The sequence below is a fragment of the Melozone crissalis genome, unplaced genomic scaffold (assembly GCF_028551555.1).
Source record: "Melozone crissalis strain CALT ecotype California unplaced genomic scaffold, PUWL_Pcris_2 ptg000013l_1, whole genome shotgun sequence".
Taxonomy (NCBI): Eukaryota; Metazoa; Chordata; class Aves; order Passeriformes; family Passerellidae; genus Melozone; species Melozone crissalis.
This window is the reverse complement of record NW_026535791.1, coordinates 25,194,881-25,217,680: the sequence shown is the minus strand read 5'-3', so window position 1 is coordinate 25,217,680 and position 22,800 is coordinate 25,194,881. Positions and strand designations below refer to the sequence as shown.

General features: G+C 44.3%; 1 protein-coding gene across 2 annotated transcripts; it reads right to left on the bottom strand.

Moving 5' to 3' along the window:
* Positions 1 to 2,552: 2,552 nt before the first annotated feature.
* Positions 2,553 to 22,370, bottom strand: KLF5 (KLF transcription factor 5). 2 transcript variants are annotated; one of them, XM_054271629.1, is made up of 4 exons: positions 22,303 to 22,370; positions 18,452 to 19,331; positions 17,279 to 17,338; positions 2,553 to 4,428 (listed from the first exon to the last, which is right to left on the bottom strand). In XM_054271629.1, the coding sequence occupies exons 2-4, from the start codon at positions 19,317 to 19,319 to the stop codon at positions 4,250 to 4,252; spliced, it is 1,107 nt and encodes a 368-aa protein (XP_054127604.1). In that variant the 5' UTR covers positions 19,320 to 19,331; positions 22,303 to 22,370; the 3' UTR covers positions 2,553 to 4,249. The 2 variants fall into 2 exon arrangements, with proteins under 2 accessions (XP_054127604.1, XP_054127603.1); XM_054271628.1 differs by lacking the exon at positions 22,303 to 22,370 and adding an exon at positions 21,186 to 21,404.
* Positions 22,371 to 22,800: the final 430 nt, after the last annotated feature.

Genomic DNA, 22,800 nt, shown 5'->3' with positions numbered 1-22,800 from the left:
CAAATGAGCATGCCCACACAAACTCCAATATATATTTATATTCATATTTATATATAAACAGCAACTACTTTTACCAAGGACAATAACAACATCAAAGGAATCTGGTGAACAAAGGTGCTCTCCATTTGCCACGGACTGGCCTTTGTTGTAGACAGACTGGGCTCTGCCTGGTCTCCATGGGTTTTCCAGCAGCCTGAGTGTGCTCAAATCCCAAATCCCAAACAAGCAGCATTGGTGAGGGTGCTGGATACATTGTAGATGACAACAACAACCTTATGGGTAGCCGTGCAGGAGAAGAGGAATAAGTAAACACAAGCAAAGTACGCCAGTCGCTTTATTAAAAGCATATCCATTGGGCTGCTTCTGCTACTTACAGTGGCCAATAAATTCCCTCTGTCCTAACACACTCAAAGTGCCAGGATACATTATTCAGTACATGAGTAATCAACCACATTCTTTTGGCTAATAGCAAGTTGTTGAGCTGGACTCTTCATGAAGGTCAATAGCAACACCACTATGGTAGCTGCAGAGCGTGACAGAGCCTCATTACCCACCGGATTAAAACAAGGATCCGTGCAAGGATCCTGGGTGATGAAGGTAATGAGGTTCCTAAGTGGGCAGAGGACCTTCTGATCAGGCTGGCAGGTCACATTGAAAACCATGGGAAGGGACTCAGCACCCAGTGAGGTGGAGGATGAGTTGTTCATGTGGCCGCCAGAAAAACTAGTAGGCCTACTGGATTTTCTCTCTTTGCATGGAATGATAATTCGGGTTCCGAAGGGTAATTGGAGAGTTGAACTCGAGGGTGGCCTCGGTACCTTGGGGGACTCTGTGCCAACTGCTGCAAAGGAACTGAGCAGGGGCTATGGTAACAGTGCTTTTCTTTCCTTGCAGGTTTTCAGACCAGGCAGCTTTGAACTCCTTTACTAATACTGTGCTCTGCAGCTGTAGTGCTTGCCAGAAAAGAAAGCCCCTCTGCTTTAGGTTTTGTAACATTCTTGTTCATGGGTCTGTTCTCTCTCTCTGTTTGCATTAGGTTAAATGCTGCTGAAGTAGACAGGCCTAATTATGGCCTTTCATTCAAGATTAATATGAAGCCATTAGGCTGGTTTATGCAACCAGGTAGCTGAGCAATAGAAACATCTAAAAGAAGTATGAGGCAATGTTGGAGGCTGAAAGCATGCAATCAGTGGGCTTTCATTGTGAAAAGGCTTGGAAAACAGAGGAGTGAGTGCTGCCTTCATCCACTGACTTGAGACAAAACTCAGCAGAGGAGACAGGGGCTACCGAACCTACCAGCAGTCCAGCTCAGGCAGGGGCTGAGCTAAACAGCGGAGCTTGCCAATCCCAATGCCCCCATCACCGCTGGTACTCAGCAAAATAAGCTCTAGAAGCTCTTTCCCAGTGACATGGACAATTGCCCAATTCATTTCCAGCTTCTTCTCCAAGCAGAAATGCCTGAAAGAAACTTGGGTGTTTTTCTAATGGCTGGACCAGGAAAGGGTAATGGCACAGCAATGCTTCTGGGAGCTCTCTCTCCCTATGCTCCAAAACATTGTTCTGCTGACTTTTGTAGTTGTGCAGTTAGGTGAAATGCAAGGAGAATTTCTTAGCAGTTAACTGGGTCTTCACTAAGTTGGTTAATGCCATCCTAACTATTTTGTAAAAGGAGAGATTAGATGACATGTGGAAGACAATAATTAAGAGAGAAAAATCAATTGAAGAAAAATCAAAGTTTGATTGTAAGGAAAGAGCATAGAATTTCAAGAAAGGATTTAGGAATCAGAGCTTATGAGATAATAATGGTATTTTGAATAAAGGATTCGTTTGAATATTAACATTTGCTAAAAACCTCTATTTAAACTTACTCTTTCATTGGTTTTAAGATAAATTGATTTTTAAAAGCCCAGCATGCCTTTTCCCTTGAAGCCTGGAGGAAACAAGAGATGTACCCCCAGAGATGAACAAACACAATCACTTGAATTTTTCATGCGAACTGTACTTCCACTTCCAAGGGAGAAACACTGAAAACAAGACACTGATATGGCAGGTGTAGTGCTGATACTGCATAGTGCTGTGGGACCTTTCTGCCTTTCTAGGGCATGAAAGGACCTTTTGGAGAGAAATTTCTCTTGGGCAACACTATCAATGAGTGTGAATAGATTTTAACCATTTTGAAAACGTGAAGGAATGTGTATACTTCTATACACCCCACAGGTACCTTTCATTTCCAATCATGCTCCTGTGGATGCACAGCTACAACCCTTTTCAGGCAACCAGTCACTTCCTTTTAAGCTCAGATAGCAGAAAAGCACCGACCCTTATCCCTTCGCATGTATAATTTCCATCAGGGCAGGGTGCAGAAGTGCCAGGTACTTTCCAAAGAGGCAGTCCCTATGTAGAATAGACATTCTTCACTTAATACTGTCATCATTTCCAGCTTCTACTGCAAAACACAGAACTTTCGTTGTCAGGAGCTAGAGAAAGCACATGCACGCACACACACATTAGGCACTTTGTTTTATTTTGCAAAAAAAAAAAAAAGTCTTTATATATAAACGATTTCATTCTCTCTCAAAACATTCTACAACTATACAGCTGTTTGCTCCATCATTTGCATAGGAAATACCACAATACAAAAATAAGGTAGGGGGGAGGCAAAAGAAGCAAAACAGCAACCAATTTCTGCATGTGTTTCCACGTATAAACATTTGAAGCCTTACAAAATTATTTACATCGTTTGTCAACTATTTACATTGAGAGCAACATTTCTAACTATAACAAACAAAACTATAATTTATCAAGTATATGTAAAATTGTCTTAAAAAAAGAAGAGTCTATCATATACCACAAATAAATAAAGACAAACAACAGTTTTAACAAAGCTAGGTTTTCCTGCAAGACCCTTTTTTTTTTGGTATTTTGATTGTCTATTTTAGCCTTTGGTTGACAGCTTAATATTACGGCTTGTGAAGTTCCAACACTTCTTAGGTTTGTTTGGTTTTCTCCTGTTGTCTGGCCAAATCCTACCCGGTCTAACCTCATCTTTGGCCCTCCATCTATGATTTCAAGGCTGAGTACGGTGGATCAAAGTCATTGTTAGCATAAAAGGGCACCATTAAATTGACTTCTGTGGAGTTTCAGCTACTTCTGTAAGCAGTAAATTTTTCCCTGCGTGTGTCAATCTGAACAGTGGATTAACTAAACTGCACTGTAATTTAAAAAAAAATTACTGTATCCTTTACCTTCTAGTAAATTACATCCAATATCCACATGAAACTAGATCATACTGGTGCTGAACCAGCTTAATGTGTCTATGTATGAAAACTGCATCCTAAATCCTTCTTTTTAAAGTGATACTAAGTTTAGCTTATGGTAAGAGGTTTAACATTCTGTGTTCATTTTAACTATCCCTGCTATTTCAGCTTCCAACATTGACTTTACAGTTCATTCTCTGTGCTTTGCCCTTTCACGCAATTTGAAAACAAACTCCTGCTTTGAATATTCAGTGCACACCATTGAGTTAACAGGTACAAAACATCTGACTAAATTGGTACTATTTTGAGAGGTATTTAAGTAACTTTTTTTTATAAATGTGCCAAGTTATCAAATGTAAAACAACTGCTTTTTTCAGATGTTTCTTAGAAAACTTTTGTATTAAACCTAAAAAGCTGATTTGCATATTTACAAAATCTTTGTCATAGCAAACATGCAACACACAGAACAAAATGCTTTGTTCTATGGCTGTTTATGAATTTTCCTATGTATTTTATATCCACAGAATGGCTTAACATTAATAAAAAACCCCACATGTACTTAAGTATGTCCAGTAAAAACCTGACAGATTACAGTTCATGGCTTTTCCACTGTGTGCATTCATCTGCATCCTCTCGTTAATTTGTTTACTAAACATTGTCACAATAATGACAGTGCTTTGGTCAAAACACTGCAAGAGGAAAAAAAAAGTATAAAGCTGCAATGTGTTGAGATATAATACTTGTAAAGAGATGAAACCTGCTGAATAAAGCCATATACATCATGAAAGCAAACAAACAACTGAACACTCCGGCAATTGTGATACAGTGTCTTCCCTTTTTCAGCATAAATATACAAAATATACATTTCCAGTTCTTTTTTGAGATCTCTTTTTAAGTGGATACACTCAAAAATTCAGCTAATTTCAGCTGCGTGTCGAGAGTCAATAGGAAATTGCATAGATACAGGAGAGCCTCCGTGAGCAGTCCAGCTCCTAGTTCTGATGCCGCTTCATGTGGAGCGCCAGGTGGTCGGAGCGGGAGAAGCTGCGGTTGCAGACGGCGCACTGGAAGGGCTTTGCCCCCGTGTGCTTCCTGTAGTGGCGCGTCAACTCGTCGGAGCGCGCGAACCGCCAGTCGCATCCCTCCCACGTGCACTTGTAGGGCTTCTCACCTGGAACAGAGCAGGCAGAAATGGAACATCAGCTGCCACCCCTCAGCACAAAACTGACCTGAGCCCGCACTGAACGGCGCTGCTCTCCCATTACATATCCTTGTTATCCACAGCTCTGTGCATCAGGCCCCAAACTAACAGCCCCTTTGTTTTTTCAGCTCTTGAAAATGGGATTTAATACCTCACTAAAACATACAAAACTTTCAAACATGCAAATTGGAGAGAGCTACGGTACAGGAATGCAGAGTTAAAAAGCCTGCATGGGACCAAAACCTGCTCCTTTACACTCACCACAGTACGGGAGGCAGTAGGGGGAAAAAAAGCAGTCTCGTGTGACAATCAAGACTGGTTTGTAACTTCACTTGTGCCTTTCAAAAATGGGCAAGTTATACAGTGCCTTTTTAAGAGGTCTGAAATGGCAAAGAAGATTTCTATAAGGATTTTTCACAGTGTGCAGATCTGTTCAAGAGCTTCTGATGTGTGAAGAAAGGGGCACAGTGTGCTGCAAACACAACGGAGATAGTATTTCCTAAAATGTCACAAGCAATAAAAACTTGTGGTATCCTGCCTGGGGCTAGCTATAAATAGGAGAAAGCACCTCCAAGTTCAAAGCACCCATTTTCAGAATAAAATGTCTTTAATCAGGTGCTTAAATAGCCATATTTTAAGATGCTAAGTTCTTGCTGTCTTCAGTCTATACTGATACAGGAGGAACATGGCATCTCAAAACTTGCTATGTTACAGCAGCAACCGGCCCAGGCACCCGAAATGTTCATGTTCATCCATTTTAGAACTAGAAACACAGTATTTTAAGCATGCCTACAATTTACAGGTGTTTGTTGAAATGGGGGAAATATGGATTCAGAAATCCATGATGACTTCTGTGTGAAATCAGAATTTTACACGGGTATGTACACCTGCCTAGGAGCTTGTGTGGGCATGATGTCACCACACAAGCAAGCTTCATATAAATAAAGAGGTTAATGCTCTTCATATAAATAAAGAGGTTAATGTTTGATGTTGTTTGACAAAAACACCTTGGAGTTGGGAGAGTGAATTGTTATCTATATTATTTTGTATTAATTTGACTTGTTTGTCAAGAAGATAAAGAAAACCAAGCATATCAAAGCACTTGGCAGTAGCTTCATTTGGAACAGAAACTGACCAAAGCTGAGCTTTTCAAACATTTCTTTCTAATCCATCTTACAGATCTTCTACATCCCCACTGGTCCCAAACCTTTGCACTGACAGCTCAATCCGACTGCAGAGTGAAGTGCCTCCTACTTTTCCCTGTTTCACCACCACACACGCACATGGAAGAAAGAGAGGGGCCGGTATCCTGCAATCAGAGTGCTTATTCTGCATCAGCTATGCAGGTAACACCACCTGAGAAGCTCCAAACCATTACTTCAAAGGCACTTGTTTATCATGCAGATGAAATTATGAAACTGCTTTTGTCTGGGAGTTTCTACTGCTTCATCTGATCAGCTAGAAAGTTTTCATCTACTACTGAGTGCAGAACGAACCCTCTGCTCATAATGGGGATGTGACTTCGTACTGGCAGATGTTGTCACAACCAGAACTAGACCTTTTCAGGAAAAACTAACCACCCACCCACCAACAATCTCTTTGCATCAACAGCAACTGGGATTTATTGAAGTCCTGGTGGAAACCTAACATTCCTTAGGAAAGACAAGAGCCCGGCATCACCTCTCACAGAATTTATAATTATTTGGTGGATCACAAATCAGAACAGAAACCATCACAGATTTCTGTCACAGCTGAATTAACTGTGAGTAAACTCTGAATTTACTCAGAGTAAATTCTGATGCTGATTAAAGATGAGAATGATCTATCATATAGGGTTCTTTTTTGCTCCATGAAACACATACTGGAGGCTAAAATACAAATTTCATTCAAACATGGTGTGTAAGCTTTTCTAACACCAATGAATCCAGCTGAGAACACCTTTGATTCTCACAGTGGAACGACAGGAAATGTCCCTATTCAGTGAGGGATCATTTGCACTATATAGATGATCTCCTCAATGTGTTTTAATTGGGTTAACAGTGGAGGCTGTAAAAGCCTGTGTTTTTGATCCAAAGGCACAGCACCAGGGAGATAATCATTGAACACTTTGTGTTAAGGCACATGTGCACACACAGAGGTTACACAAAATAATTATTCCTGTATTTGAAATGTCTTAATTTAGAGACAGTGTATTTATTTATTTTCCTCCATTCTTTCTTCTTTTCTCCCTGTTTCCTTTAAATTCTTCTTTAAAAATTTTCACTCAAAGCTGCCACATTATACTTGACACTGAACTCGCGGTGCTGTGAGCCTGACACCCTCGCTGGCCAGGGAGAGCATATACAGTCAGGCCTCCATCTACTCCAAATGTCTCTTCTTGTGTTTTACAGAATTATACAAGGAATGGCAGGGAAGGTAAAGAGTGCAGGAAACCAGCATTAGTTAACAAATGCCCAGGAATATCCAGACCAGACTGGAATGGGGACCCGGAGATTAAGATCTGTTTCCAAGTCTGGCACTGAGGAGGTATGAAATACAGCTTTCACTGAGTGTTGGGCTATGCTGCACTGTAAAAGCAGCCTCAAAGCTGTCCTGTGTAGGCGACACCTGACCCTGTCAGAGTCCAAACTGCAACAAAAAAAGCTGTCCCCTCTTAAACCTTTCCTAACACGCGAGCAGTGTCGGCAGGTGTTGTGAGGGCTCCTGGCAGAGGAAGTGCTGCCGTGCCAAGAGCAGCGATCCCTGTGCCCTGCTGGGTGCCACAACCTCCCAGGCAATCCCTGTGCCCTGCCGGGTGCCACAGCCCCCCAGGCAATCCCTGTGCCCCACTGGGTGCCACAGCCCCCCTGGCAATGCCTGTGCCCTGCCGGGTGCCACAGCCCCCCAGGCAATCCCTGTGTCCTGCTGGATGCCACAGCCCCCCAGGCAATCCCTGTGCCCTGCCGGGTGCCACAGCCCCCCAGGCAATCCCTGTGCCCTGCCGGGTGCCACAGCCCCCCAGGCAATGCCCGTGCCCTGCCGGGTGCCACAGCCCCCCAGGCAATCCCTGTGCCCTGCCGGGTGCCACAGCCCCCCTGGCAATGCCTGTGCCCTGCCGGGTGCCACAGCCCCCCAGGCAATCCCTGTGCCCTGCCGGGTGCCACAGCCCCCCAGGCAATCCCTGTGCCCTGCCGGGTGCCACAGCCCCCCAGGCAATGCCTGTGCCCTGCCGGGTGCCACAGCCCCCCAGGCAATCCCTGTGCCCTGCCGGGTGCCACAGCCCCCAGGCAGCACTGAGTCCCACGGCCAGGATCCCCATCAAACCCCAGGGCACCCAACTTTGCAGAGACACTGCTCAGCAGCTCACCACACTGCCATGGGCACACCACTGCCTGCCACAGCCACAAATCATCCTGGACACCAGTGTTGTTCTGGGAAAAGCTCAGGCAGTGCCATGCGGAACAGCGCCACTCCTCCTTGCTGGCAGACTGCTGCAGACCTGAGCTAAACCAAGCGCTGCTCAGGGGATGAGCACAGGAACAAGCTGGTGCCTTACTCAGATTGTTTTAATAGTGTTACTTTTATGTACTGGAAATTAAAGCCAGAACGCTGCTTTTAACCCCTGCTTTGGCCAACAGTGAGAACTGGAAAATATATTTTTAGTGCCAGTGTAGAGGCCCAGATTATTTTGAATAAATCCTAGGGGTAAAATACTGAATATCTATGTTTGTAATGCTAGTTTCCGTTGGAAAGTTTTATTTAAGAACTGAATCAATTTCAAATGTTTTCCTTTTGGGCAAGGAGGAAGGGGGGGAGTAAAAAAAAGTAGGTGGAGATTAATTTTCACTCCTTTAGAGCAAGCAGAAGAACAACTAGCTGGTAGTGTTTTCTCTCTCTCAACCTATACACATGCTTTTTGTCATTTAGCAGAAATAAGAATTTGGTTTTAAGTTCCTGCAAGCAAGGGGAAAAGAGTCTCACATATTTTTCTGAAGTGATCCTACTTCTTTGCTGTGCTGACTTTGAAGGTCAGAGAAATCTGGGTTGAAGACTTATTTTTAAAAAAACGCAGGTATACACAACAAGGGACACTGAACTCTTTATCCACTGTTTTCGTTGGCTACATAGTAATGTAAGATTTGTTTACTTTAATGATTGTGTGAAATACAGTAGCTGTAAAGTTTCAGAAGTATTTGGTTTTCCTCCAGCAATTTAGGGCTTCTATAGGGTGTTAAACCAAGAATGCCACTGGTCATCAAACATGAGAGCAGTACAGCTCAGTTACTGGAACACGACCATGGTATCAAACAGATATTTCACTGTAAAAGCAAGAAAACAGCTAACTCCTCCACTTCAGGGGAGCTTCCACGGGATTTGTTAGAATGTCAACACTGTTCAACTAAAACACCATGGAGGAAGCTGGTACCGATTTCCAGCCAAATAGCACACTCCAACCCTTTCTTCCCAAGCCAGAAATATTATACACAGCACTTCTGGGAAACAGAACTGCTTTCCTTTAAATTATACTTCAACAGGATAGGGATTTCATAAGTTTAATTGGATTTCTGCACAACCTCCTTCCAGTATCAATGATTTAAAATATTTTGCTAGGCTTATACATCACAAAATATATTTTTAAGTTCTTGAGCTCTTAATATGCATCCATTCTCCAGTTTAAAAAACATACATTTGTGGAGCATGAGAATGAGACTTGTATTTGAGCACAGAAATTTTAAGCCCTAATGTTTAGATTGGAAAGTCTTTTAAAGAAAGCACGCAGCAAGAGATAAGGGAGTTTAACCTGAAAGGAGACTATTTTGCTTCTAAAGTGTCTATCTGTTATAAAAAAAAAATTATTCATAATGCTGTGAGATTACCAGGACATCCAAAAGACATTTAGATGTCTACATATAACGTGCTACACGAGCCAGCCGCTTCAACAGATAAAATCTCCCCCAACAGATCTTGGGTTTCTTATCAATACCACAGGAGAGTGGTCTGGACCAGTAAAGTACACACACTGTGTTGCCTCTTCTCCCTTTAATTTATCTTCTGATTCAGTTGTGTCAAAACGCACCAATGGCTTTCCTAACATTTAATTCTAGTCGCTGGCAGTGACCCTCGTGGCCATGCTCATTTGGGTGAGGCACAGTGCCACCAGCGTGGGGGGGAGATGGTCGTTTTGAAGACACCCTCTATCTTCAACACGCAGCCTCTGCTCAAGAACATGCTTCTGTTTAAAATTGCTTGGAAAAAACAAGTCACTGACAGACTCCATTATTGATGAATCTCCCCATTAATAAGAAAATAAGCTTCCTTATTTCATCAAAGAGTCGTATGACTTTACTTCTTTTATTTCTGCAATTCACTGCCAGGACGGCTTTCTTTAAAAAAAAAGTTGTAAACAGCAAGGGCTGGATTTTCAAACCTAAAGTTAGGTAACTCTATTGGTATGCAGAAATCCAAATACAGATATTACACCAGCCAATGCCTGCAACTTCACTTGTTTCCTATCAGAGATTTCTGTCAGAGCAGCGAGTCTAGAGCTCCCTTAAGGAATAACAAATAGTACACTTTTCAGAGACTGCAAAATCACAACATCTGATTATAGCTCATAAGGGTATAAAAGTATAAAGACAGCCCCCCCTCCCACCCCCCCCCAGTCTTGCAATCATTTTAATATTACTTGTGCTTATTACGGAACTATTTCTAGCAGCAAGTGGTTGGCCTTAAAAATATTCGGGCAGGTGTGATAAAACTGTGGCAAAGCAGAAGTTTCTGTATCAAAACTGCACCAGTTATGTGCATAACCTTCATCATGTTCATCTTTAAAACAGATTATTAGAAAGATTTATGTTGTCTCAAAGATCTCTGGCACATTTGTTTTCAAATTTTTCATATTAACATCAGTTCTCGTAATTTCCTGATATGCTACAGCCTCAAATTTTAGAAATAATAAGAACAAATGAAATGTTTTTTCTGTTTTGAAATAGTGTTTCCCTAGCTAACAGCACCACAGTTTTATACTCTGACCGAGTGACTGGGGTGTGTGTCTGCGAGCATTCAGAAGTTTTTTGCTCTCAACATTTACCTAAAATGAGATCTTCTTTCTCTTATTGACTTAGTGCTAAGTGCTGTAGTCATCATTAAAAGCAGCTTCTAGGTTTGGTTTTGGGGTTTTTTTTTTTGAGAAAGAACAAAAAGCTGGATTTTCAAAATAAGTAATCCCTCAGATGTTTAAAAGATCTTTAGTGCACTAAAATTCTCAGTTGTCCAAGATGGAGATGGATGAGAGGACTGATAGCAAGCCAGGTACATCCAGCTAATTCTGTGTGTGACAAAACAAACGTAGCCCTTGAAACAACCATCCACAAATGGTATGAATGAGCAGCATATGCAGCACACTTCTAAATGCAATAAGGTCCATGCCTGCTACAGCAGTGGCTAAAGGGATACTATTAAATACTCCTTCACCATGAAACAGCATTTTAAGGAATTTTGTAACAGAGAGCTTTGAGCTCAGCACAAAGTCTGGTCACTGATAAATGAAGCACAAACAGGAATAAAAGATAACTCACTGGTGATCAAAGAGGACAGCCAAAGGAATTCACTGTCTGACTGCAGAGGTGCAGAAGGCATTACCTTCTCAGCACTCCCACCAGTGCTAGAAGCACACTTATTTTGCTAAGTGTTGTCTTATGCTGTTTGAGGATTAGTGGGGAATCTTGACTGCCCTGTGCAATGGTTTATTTTCTTTCTGGTATAACATTCTGTCTTAACAGAGGTGGTCTCTCTTCAAGGAGATATGCAAACACAGAGAAAAGGAATTTTTTAAAGTAGGTTTATAAGAAATCCATGCCATTTAGGGTGCACGGCTGTGTCTACACATCCTGTGCTGAAGAGCACATTTCCACACCTATGCCTGCGGTACAAGAACTGCTCTTTAGCTCTTTCACCAATAACACTGGCTTTTGTACAGTCAGATAAGAGGCGCTCTTAAAATGGAATTTATTAAACACATACTCTAAACTTCCAGATCTCCATCTACTGTATGCACACATACAGCAAAAGAAAAAGAAGCAATACATTAAACGCATTTTAACTCAAAGCAAAGCCCTGTACACTCGCCAAAATCAAAGGTTTTAATATGTCCTTAATCAGAGTTGTTAAGAGATCTCTGAATATAAATAATGCACCCTGACAGGACAGGAATGCTGCTACCAAGATACTCAGACTAAACTAGGACATTACTTAAATGTTTCTAATCTTTCACCAATGGGAGGTGCAGGTCATCTAACAAACAACAAGCAACACGCTACCCTGCCTGGAACTGGGAGTCAGTCGTCCCAGTCAAGCCTCAGAAATTAATTACAATAAGGAATGTCTGATCAAATAATGGAAAGTTTTAATCACTGGCAATTGCTGTGAATCTTGGGACTATTAGCCTATGTAGGGCGGTCTCAAACTGAACTATATTTAAAGCTGGTCTCTTAGGTCAACAGTTTCCTTATCAAGAATCAAATATCCTGGAACTGAAGTTTAATCCTCTCAGGGAGCAATTGACAGAAACAACAGTTTTTTTAAGCTGTCATGCTTAGAGGGACTTTCTAGGCTTTTAATCAAAAAGAATATATTAGGCTTTTCTTTCCAATATCTAAAATCTAACTGAAATACCCTCACCTGACACCTCGGAATTTAATTCCTGCTTCATAGAAGTTTTATGGTGGATACCAGTGAGAATGATCAGTAACGTTTACATAAAATTTAGTTTTATGCTGCTAACATTTCAACCTCTTTTGAGCAACACATTCAAACACTTCCCATTCTGCTTATAACTGCAGATAAAGAACCAGATCAATTATTCCCAAAGCCTGCGATCATTCATGAAGTGTTTGAAAAAAATGTATTATTTTCCCTTAAACTGTGGTTTGCACAGGAAAATAATGTACTTCCATTTCTCACACAGGCAACTAATGGATTTAGCAGAATTCATAAATAAAAGATACTAACATACCCTTCAGCAGTGTCTAGCAACACTGCACTTTAATGCACTTTGTCAACAGTTTTCTTTAACTCTCTTCCACTTTTCCTTATGGTCTCTATCAATGATGGCATTTACTGACAGCTCCTTAAAATGTAATCTATGCAACTCACCCATTTAACAGGTCAAAGAAGCTGGATCTGCACAGAAGCATTACTTAATTGCTGTTTTCATGATTTCAGGGTAAGAACTGCTATGGCTGCAGCCATGTGCAAGGCAAAGTCTTTTGGGGCTCCATTCCTCATCTGCACACCATGAGCAGAATCCCGCACCCAAGTCTCGGTGTGATTTGAATTCATTTGTGCTTTTCTTCCAGCAGGAGCCCAACTACTACTTGTCTTCCCTTCCGAACCAGGCTTCCCTTCCTGAATTCCTGGGCAAATGACAGCACCCTGAACAAGTGTCCCTATACAGGTATGGTGAACTGAGAGCGCCAAGTCCCAGGGACTGCTGAAGTCTACTGCTTACAACTGGTTCTAATCCTGATGCACCATCGGTCTAATTCTGGATCTATTGAGGCAGAGGTCTAAAATAAAATAAAACGTTTAACACCTTGACAAACCGCACAAGTCAGCAGCTGTTCCGTGCCTATATAAACATTTGAAATAACCAGGGACAGTGGAAGTATTTTGAGTGCATCTCATTAGGGAAATGCCATTTCTCTTGAGTTATCTCGGCTTCCACTTCCCATCACCAAATACAAGCTAGATCTATAGATAGAGATGAAATAGTTCTGCAGTTAATGCTAGAAACTATTAATGGCAAGCCCACCATGTGACCAGAGAACATGCCTGTACAAAGAGTCTGTATACGGAAAACCAGTACGCAGCTGGAAAATGTCCTCAATGCGCGTGCCTCGATGTGTTCAAAACAATCACAGATTTTCCTCTTAAAAACATACACAATTCTGAAGTGTGCAGCTGCTCATAGAAATAATTAACCTCCCCACTGACCCCGTGGCCAGCTGTTCTGCAGCACTACAGGTAGTGTACAGGCATGGGACTCCAGGTGCCTGCACAGCCAACAGTCAACATCCACAATCCAAACGTTTGGCACATAAAGAAACCTAAAAGGATACGTTATAGGACCACTGTTTCCAAATGATTACGTGATATGGATATGTGCATATACTCGCATGGCAGAAGAACTGAATGAAGTTTATCTGCAATACGCAAATAACTGCTTTTCCCAGAGATTTGGCACACGTTTCAGTCTGGACATAGAGCTGTTATGCCAGAGCTTTCAGGTGGCTTTGCTGCTGAACAGCCTGTGATAAACGCACAACCCCCTCACACTTCAGATACCGCAGTTGCACAACGCCGTAGTATGAAACAAAACTTGTTGCATGACGAACAGGTAACATTAATTTTAAAAGAAACTATCTGCTTCAAAAGGTCAAAAATTCCACCTGTTTTGAAAGATGTTCTAATAAGTACTTTAAAATACTGAGTACCATTTAACCTGTTTCAGAAGTAACAAACATCAAATTCAGGTATCATACTGAAGTTTTTTAAGTATTAAAATGTACCACACACCTGCTCCAGAACTGCATGGAAATGGACAAACAATGTTCTGTATATTTTCAACACTCAGACTTTTGTTCATATTCTGTTTTGGGGTTGCCAGTTTACCAACTAAAATTTATTTCATCATGAACAAATGGTAAAGCATTATATTGGGAAAGAAAAATGTGTGTCTGCTTCAGCAACCAGTACAAATACATAATCCTATCTCGGCTCTTAGCAGGAACACTGGATTCCTGATCAACAGCAGGAGTCCAGTGTAACTACACTAAATCAGCATAACTATATCACTTTATACACCTGACCTGGTGTAAGGTAAACAGCTTGGGAACACCTAAGAAGAAAAAGATATGGGATTTTTCTTTTGCACATTCCCTATAGGTTTTTTTAGATGTAATTTATAAAATCTGGCAGTATGTTCATATCTGAACTAAGAAAAAATATACTACAGCCTACATTCCATCCATCAAAAGTAACATTTCCCTTAGGTTTGTTCTCAAAGATCATCTACTAAACCCAGGGAAAGCCTTTCAGAAGAGAAAGGCTGCTAAATAAATATTGTGAAAAGGTTGAGATTTTTCCAATACAAAAGGAAAACCATGAGGTCTGTCTTGACTTTTAATGGCAGACAAACTTTGCTGCAGGCTCTTTTATTTTAAGATGACAGATTGCTGAGAAGGGCGGGGACTGGTTGGGATGAGAGAGAGACTGCAGCCAATTTTAAAAGGTATTGTTAAGAAACTAAGAATAAGGAGAGAACAACTTCAGTGGTCCATGATTACTAAAGAACGGGTTTAGCCAGATAAACAGGTCTGCTATCCCTGAAGGGATTTGAAAGAATATCACACACAACTTTATTAAAACGGCTTACGTGACATTTGCTTTAGACTTTGAAGGTAAAAGCTTCACACAAAGTCCTTTAAAAATGTTTTAAAACTGAAAAATCAAAACTTATTAGTGCTGTATGAATTAACAGTTCTGGGGGGATGGGGTACACATCCCCTAACTTAGCCCTCGGCATCGATCCCTGCAGAGATCAACAGCAAGATTCCCCTGCAGTCCTGGGGAAGGCTGAGCAACTCCACAGATTTCCCTGAGTTTGCACCCCTTTACTTTAGCATTCCTTAATCGATCAAGCACTAAGTCAGAGATCTGGCTCTTGAAACACACTTCAATCGTATGTTAACACAGAGATCAGAATCGCTGCTGGAAATCTTCAAGTATGAAGTGAATATTCAGGAGAGTTAAACTAATCCAAACTCTGAAATACTGCAGGTAACAGGATACGCACTCACATTCTTGCATGTAATGCACGCTTTAGACAGTTTATCCCTTCATTCACCTCCCCAGAAGACCCTTTGTATTACAGACCTGCTTAAGTTCACTAGATTTTTATCTAAAACAACATTCTTGTTTCCACGAATACATCAGCTCCTCTGACCTTTGCACGTTTTATCCACATTTCTAGGTAAAAAAGTGAAGGCAACAATAAACATTAGTGACCCTAAGCAATATATGCTAGCCATGAGGTATGCATTTCTATGCATACAAGAACTAACTTTGTAAACCCTGAAGTCATTACCACTCAAGGCACAGAAATAGACAGAAATGGAATTAAAAAAGGAAAAGCATTCATTTCAAATGCTGACTATGTAGTGTTAATGTTTAGTCTAAAGCTTTGCTTTTATCTCTCTTCCTAGTTATTTTATAATAGCAATCAAGATATTTAAAACTGGTATTTATTTCCTGGCTGAAGTGCGCAAGTGGAAATCATACACTTAAATTTACAGATTATTTATTAAACTGGGATTCTATGATATTACTCAGAGTTATAGCCTCATGAAAATATTCCTTTCTTACTAAACTTACTACTAGCAAGTGACTATATATTAAGAATACTTTTAACAGCGTTGGTGCTTAGCCTGTCACTAATGCAAAACAATAATTTTCTACACTTGCTTTTAATTTTTCACTGTACAACACAGGTAACTTTCATTTCTGAAAACAGGATTTCCTTAGTAACACTTAGCATGGACATACTCAACTTATTTACAACAATCTAACAATCCATTTATAATAGCTGCTGAACAGAAGGCCTTGTTTCCATAGAGATAGTGAAACATTTTGTTGGACCATAGCTCCAGACAAGTTTTGATTTAAGCTTAGGTGAAAACTCACTCCTTGAATGGCACCGTCCGCTTCAATAACAAAGTTGCTTGAACTGCGACTCGGGTTTTGCTCTGATTCTAAACCCATGCATAAAAGAACCAGGGTTCACACCCACTTCTAAAAACAGGAGTCACAGCCCTTTCATTTCATTTCTTTACAAAATCAGTCATGTGCTTTTCACCAATGTAGCATGAATGGTTCTATACCAAGATCCCAGCAAAGAACTGTCCTTAACAGTTTCAGGCGTGCTGGTGGTGAGCAATGTGTTTTTCCTTCCCTCCCTCTCTCCTCCTCCCCCCTGCCTCAGCAGGTGAACGCTTGGGAACAGCATCTGGGGCAGTTCCACCTCCCAGCCACTGTCCTCAGCATTCTCAGCTCCTGCGCCCACACAACCAACACCGTCCCCAGCTCCGCTCCTCGCGGGTCCAGGAACAGGGGCAGCCTCTGTAGCAGCAACAGAGTTTGATCAGAGTACAAAAAAACAGCTGTGACACACTGACACTTTTAATTTTCTTCATTTTGATGTCTTTTCCCGACAAAATGAAAAATTTAAAAAATCGAAGTTATGTCCTTTTTTTAAAAAAATAAACATGGAGAACCACTTGTCTTTCATAACAATAATAAAGCCCACTTAATGCCAAGTACAAAGTAAATGGACACATCTTGGGAGTTTTCATGACATGTGTGAAAATTTTTAAGATTAAATAATCCTAAAAGGTCAGAAAGAAAGCCCAAGCCAGAAAATTCTATCTACTCAGATACATCTTCAAAAGTAGAACGTTTTTACTATGTTTAATTCACTAGTCAGGGAGGAAAAAATATTTTTTTTATAACACTTCAATGGCATTTTAGACTGAAAAGGAAAGTTTCCATTTACCTCGTTGTCAGCTATTTTGAGTTCCACTGAGGTTTAACAAAACTGCATTAATAAAACAAATTTTACTTCTGACTGACCAATCCTCAAGTATTTTGTAGCTGAGCTGCCAGTCTGTCCACACCACCCCAGAGAAAACAGGGAGAAGCTGGCAGACCCAGCGTGCCTGCTTTGTCAGAAACCGCGTCAGCCACGGACGGACGAGAGACAGCGAGAGGGCGAGTGCATACATACCTGTGTGAGTCCTCAGGTGCGCTTTTAAGTGAGAAGACTTTGTATAAACTTTTGTGCAGCCTAAACAAAACAAAACAAAAAAAACAACAAAAAAAAGCAAAGAGGCTTCAGTAGGGAGAACAGAAGACACTCCACACTATGTTTAAATTTCCTCATTCAGGGCTGGGATACTATCTGGACACATTTAAGTTTACTACTTTTTGGCATAATTTTTGCCATTTAGAAGGAAAATTCTATATGGAATGCTCCTAGAGATATGTTGCTTGACATGGAAAAGAGAAAAACGTATGTTTCTGGTCGACTTACTGCTTTGTAATGTCGCATATAGGCCAATGGCTGCCACAATCTATGTACAGTAACACCTGCTACGTAAGTCAACAACTTAACGGGGGGGGGGATTATTTGATTTTTTTTTTTTTAATTTCCAAGAGGACCTGATCAAGCCAGAGTCCATGTCATTGTCACCCAGGGCTCAACACAACTCCTTCACTGCGCATTTACTGTAAGGCACACGGAATGGGTGACATGGCAGCCAGAGCTGGCAAAGGGGGAGCAGCAATTTCCCTCTGCGCTCACAGCGGGTGTGCACGCCCTGTGTCTGGGATCACGTACACGGCAGCACACCTTCCAGTCAGATCCCTCTTCCCCTCCAATGCAGAAGGCAATCCATCTGCAGACGATTTTCAGAGATGGTTTTAATGGATTTATGAGGGCAGTTGAATCTCCTGTTCACAACAGGGAAGAATGGCTGTGGCCTTGGCTACTGGGAGCTGAAATTACTCTTGCAGTGCCAGAAAATTCAAAGAGAGCTGTACTGCACTGGACAAAGTGGGCCTCTGCTCCATCATGAATACTGGACAGTGACACTGATCTAGACTAGCAAAGACCACAATTTTTATTTTTTTATTTTCTACAGAGTCTCTATTTTGCAACATGGTAAAATGAGCTCAAGAGAATGACAAATGACATGAAGAATACCAATTATTTAGTGAATGTGAGAGTCTTCCACTGAAAACAACAATGAAGACACATTCTGCTTGGACAAAGAACTATTTGGTTCTCCCTAGGTGTAGACCACAGCTAAAGAAAACCACTTATACCTCATCCATTATTATTCACACTTTTTTAAAATTTTATTGCAAGACCTGGGATTTTCTGGCACAGATTGCTTACCTGGGTAGTCACAGTAGTGGATACGTCTTTTCTCCAAATCTGGGTTACTTCTCCTGTTGTATCTGACAGGTTGGATGTTCTGGGGGGTTATGGGCAGAGTTGCCGGTAGATTCGGGTTGTGAATCGCCAGCTTGGAAGCTATAGTTGCAGCGTACGACGGAGGAGGGGTTAAATTCTGCAGCATCTCTGCTTGTCTGTCTGGGCTTCCAGGCTCTGAGCTTGGGGGTGAAGGAGGGAAGTAAGTGGCCTGCTGCTGCTGCAGAAACTGGTTTGCCATGGTGTAGGTGCAGGGGGGGATGCCCTGGAACTGTTTCATTGCAGTCTGTGGAACAGCCGAGGAGAGCGTGTTAAGGCCCGCCATGGCTGAGGGCATGGAGACATTGCTGAGGGAGTCCATCACGGCCGCCTGGGGAGCGGCGCTGGGCATGTCTAAATCCGGCGAGCTCAAGAGCTGATACAGCTGGCCTTGCTGGGGCGTGATGGAAAGATGCACATCGGGGGTAGGAAGCTCCTGCTTGATGAAAATGTTGTTCACGTCGGGGGTTTGGTGGGAGCTGAAGATGCTGGTAAATTCTGGGAGGGCCTGAGTGGGAGCAGGGGCAGGGGCCGTAGTTTCGTTCTGGTGACTGAAGATGGTGACTGAAGATGGCTCTGTCTTGATGTGGGTTACACAGGGTCGCTGAGATTTGTACAAGCCAGTTCTCAGGTGGCTGATGTCGGGCAGGAAGACGTTCATGTTGATGCTGTAAGGCAACCCTTCACTGTCGGTGAAAAACTGGTCTACAACCGAGGCACTGTCTCTTCTGTATTTCTTATGCTCAGGGATGACGGGAACGGGCGGGAGCTGAGGTGCCAGGTATTTCTCCATTTCACATCTCGTCTACAAAGACAAAACAGACCATAATCCACATGATTTGTTACCAGCTAAAAAAGAGATGGCATCCAAGTCATGTGAGGCTTTACAAATAAAAGGCAATTCTGTTCATCCAGCCGCAAGACACCTAGAGAGGAAGTTATAAATGCTCACACTAATGAAAACCTGCTTGATTTTACAATCAGCATGCTGATCAACATCATCAAGGACACGGAGATAAAGTCACGGTACAAAGCGTTCACACATTAAGACAGATCTGATGTTTCAGCATACACAAACTTTTCATCTTTTATGCCTAAAAGACAGTGCGAGGCGAAGAAGTGACAGGCGCTGTGCCTAATCTGCAGATCTCCTGCTCTGGAATTCACTGCCGAGCAGGGTGACTGCCTATCTGTTTCATCCGCTCCTCTTTGAAATGCTAACTGTAAAAGCCACATCCTCAGCTGACTATCTGAATTCTAATACTTCAAATAATGTTTATATATATATATATAACATACTTCCATGATTTTTCATCCCTAGAAGAACGGGATTTAATTGGAAATAGAACACCGAAGTGTAAAGTTACTAATAATATCGAATAAAAAGGAGACGGGTTGACAACATAAGAGTATTCTTTGTGTAAAGTGTCTCCAGGACTACACTTAAACCAATAATAATCTATGCAGTGTGTAATTGTCTAATAGCGTGATAAACATGTCCCTATCCATGCCTCGGTTCTCGGAGAGCTCTTTAATTACTGGAAAAACACCCTCTTAGCACGGTAGTGCGAGGGAATCCGTGGGTGGCTGGAGCCCTATACATTACTGGTGTACAGTCATCGGCAAAACATTTACCATGCAGTCTTCAGTGGGCAAATGCTACATTCCCCCCTGCCCTGTCAAGAGAGCGCTCATACCAGACCCGTTTAGCACCCCGCAAGCGAAAGCAGCTGACAAACAGCAACTCTGTTCAGCCCGAAAGTGGATTTTAGGACCTTTCTTCAAAGACCCCCGGTAAACACCACAAACAAACACAGCCGCCTTCCCGTCCCTTTGATCTGGATCTGCCCCGACATGCCAGGCTACTTTTTCCAGCTCTTGTTTACGAGTCGAGGGCAGCTCGCTTTGAAGACGGGGACGTATTTACTCCTTAGGGAAGACACCACCGAAAGGCAGCGCCCGGCAGAGCGCTGCCCAGCACCGGGGCTCCCTCTCCGCCGACCGGGCAACGCCGGTGCCTCGCAGGGAGCCGCCCCTGGAGCGGGCACGTCCGCGGGCTGGAGCCCGGCTGCGGTCGGCACCTTCCCGCTTTTAGCTCCTCCAGCTGTTTGCCTGCGGATCCGCTCCCAAACGGCCTCCTGGGACAGGCACCAAGTCCTGGGAAGTCCCCGTTACCAGCGAGTCGTGTGCTCTCCCCCCCCGCCCCCCGAACATGACTCCTTGCGTGGGCGAGGAGGACAGGCGGCCGCTCTAATTCTGCCGCCGGGCAAGTGCGAAGGCAGCAGCTGTAGCTTTCAACACACTGGCGGGGGCAGCCCGGCTCCCCCCGCCTCGCCGGGACGGCCCCGGCCGCCTGGCCGCGCTCCGCCGGCGGGAACACGGGAGCGCTCCCGCTCCGCACGGGCGGGATGGGCGGCGTGGCCGCTCCCCGTACACACACATACACACGAACCCATACACACACATACACACACACGCACGCTCACTCTGTCGCTGCCGCCACAGCCCCGCAGTTGGGTGTCCGCCGCCCTCGCCCCGCAGCCCGGCCCCACCCAGTCCCGCCCGCCCCGCTGCGGCCGCTCCGGCCGGGGCGCGGCTCCGGGGCTGCGCGGGCAGCACCGAGTGCCCACCGGCGGCCGTGAGCGCTGCTCCTGCCTACCTGCACCATCTCCTCCGCCGGCAGGTTCGCGCCGCCGCCCGCCGGGTGCTGCTGCTGCTGCTGAGGCGGCGGCGGCTGCTGCTGCTGCTTCAGATCCTCTCCGGGGAAGATCACTGCCTCCCGGGCCCCCAGCACGGGCTTCAGCTGCGCGAACACCGGCTCGTCGGGCTGCGGCACGGGCCCCAGGCGGGCGGTCATGGTCAGCACCCTGGTGGCCATGGGGCTGGCGGCGGGCGCGGCGAGGACGGGCTGCCCGCCCCGGCGCAGGGCGAGGGACCCGCGGGCGGCTCCGGGCGGGCGGACGGGCGGCGGCTGCTCTGCGCTCACTGCCCAGGAGCACCAGCCCAGAGCGCATCCACTCCGCTAGCGTCAGTGCCTCCGCCTGTACCTGGCCGCGGGTATCTACCCGGTGACACACGCCCGCCTCTATTTCACCCTACTCCACCCCCGGCCCCCCCTATACCCCACCCAGCCCGGATTGGGGGCCGGCCCTGCCTCCCGCCCTGCCTACGGGGAGCGCGGGCAGCTCCTCCCCGCCGCCCGGTCCGGCCCAGCCCTGCCCCGTTGCGGCGCTGATGGCGGAGCGGTCCCGGTGCCGGTGCCGGTCCCGGTGCCGGCTCGGCACGGCGGAACCGCCCGGGCAGCAGCCGAGAGCGGTGCCCGGCGCAGTCCCCGGAACGGAGCGGCCGGCGCGGCGCTCGTCCCGCCGTGGAAGCGGATTTTCAGCAAGTGCGGCGCTCCGCCGGGGCTTCTCTCGTGCTTGTACTATTATTTATAGTCTTGTAAAGAAGCGCTGCTAATGTGGGCACTTTAAAGCAACTGTCTTGTCCTACCTTTCATCTTCAAAAGGGTTTTAAAGGCAGTCGTTCAGATTTATTATTTTTTGTCCTGAAGGCAACTCGTACTCGAAACCTGCTGCTAATAATTATCAGCCCGGCAGTACACATCCACCCGCCCCCTCCCCACCCCGTACGCTGTGAAAATGAAGTTTTCCAGCATTTTAGAGAAATAGCGCAGAGGACGAGGAAGACGAGTAGAGGAGAAGAGGTAGAGACGATTGAACCTTCTCTTTCCCCCCCTCCTCCCCCCCACCGAAATGAGGCAAGTTTCTATTTACTTGTTTTGAGGTGTGGTTTCGGCGCAAAGCGTATTTCCCCGTAGACACAGGACGGTGAGCTAAGCTGCCGCATGTTTCGCTGAAGCAGAAAAAGGAGGGACGCTGTCCTTTCGTGCGACGCCGACCGGCTCACGTCGTATGGGAAAAGTACAGCATGTAGTGGAGCTTTGGAAAAAAGCACAAACTTTCCACCTTTCTCCCAGCCCTGTCAGCTCTGCGCCTTCGGTTTGCAGGGAGAGAGTCTGGAAATCCACAGAAATGTTGGCAACCTCCCCCTCCCCGTCTTTATCCCCTATCATTTACAGACAAGGTTCTTTTTTAAAACGTAAAAAAAGCATTTTTTTCCTGGTCAGCCTGGCACTCCTCCCCTTTGCCGCCCAGTCCGCAGCGAGTAGGATGTCTCAGAGCCTGCATGCAGAAAGCTAATTACAGAACCAGGGAAGAGCTCAGCATAACATTTCTTTTCACGAACTGTCTGTTTAGCAATATGCAGCCTCT

Excerpts from the sequence above, each read along its gene's own strand:
- KLF5 (XM_054271628.1), bottom strand. The coding sequence starts at position 21,404 with ATGGCCACCAGGGTGCTGACCATGACCGCCCGCCTGGGGCCCGTGCCG. Across the intron at positions 19,332-21,185 it reads CGGCGGAGGAGATGGTGCAG|ACGAGATGTGAAATGGAGAA; the intron begins GTAGGCAGGAGC and ends TTGTCTTTGTAG. Across the intron at positions 4,429-17,278 it reads GCACCTGAGGACTCACACAG|GTGAGAAGCCCTACAAGTGC; the intron begins GTATGTATGCAC and ends GCTCTGTTCCAG.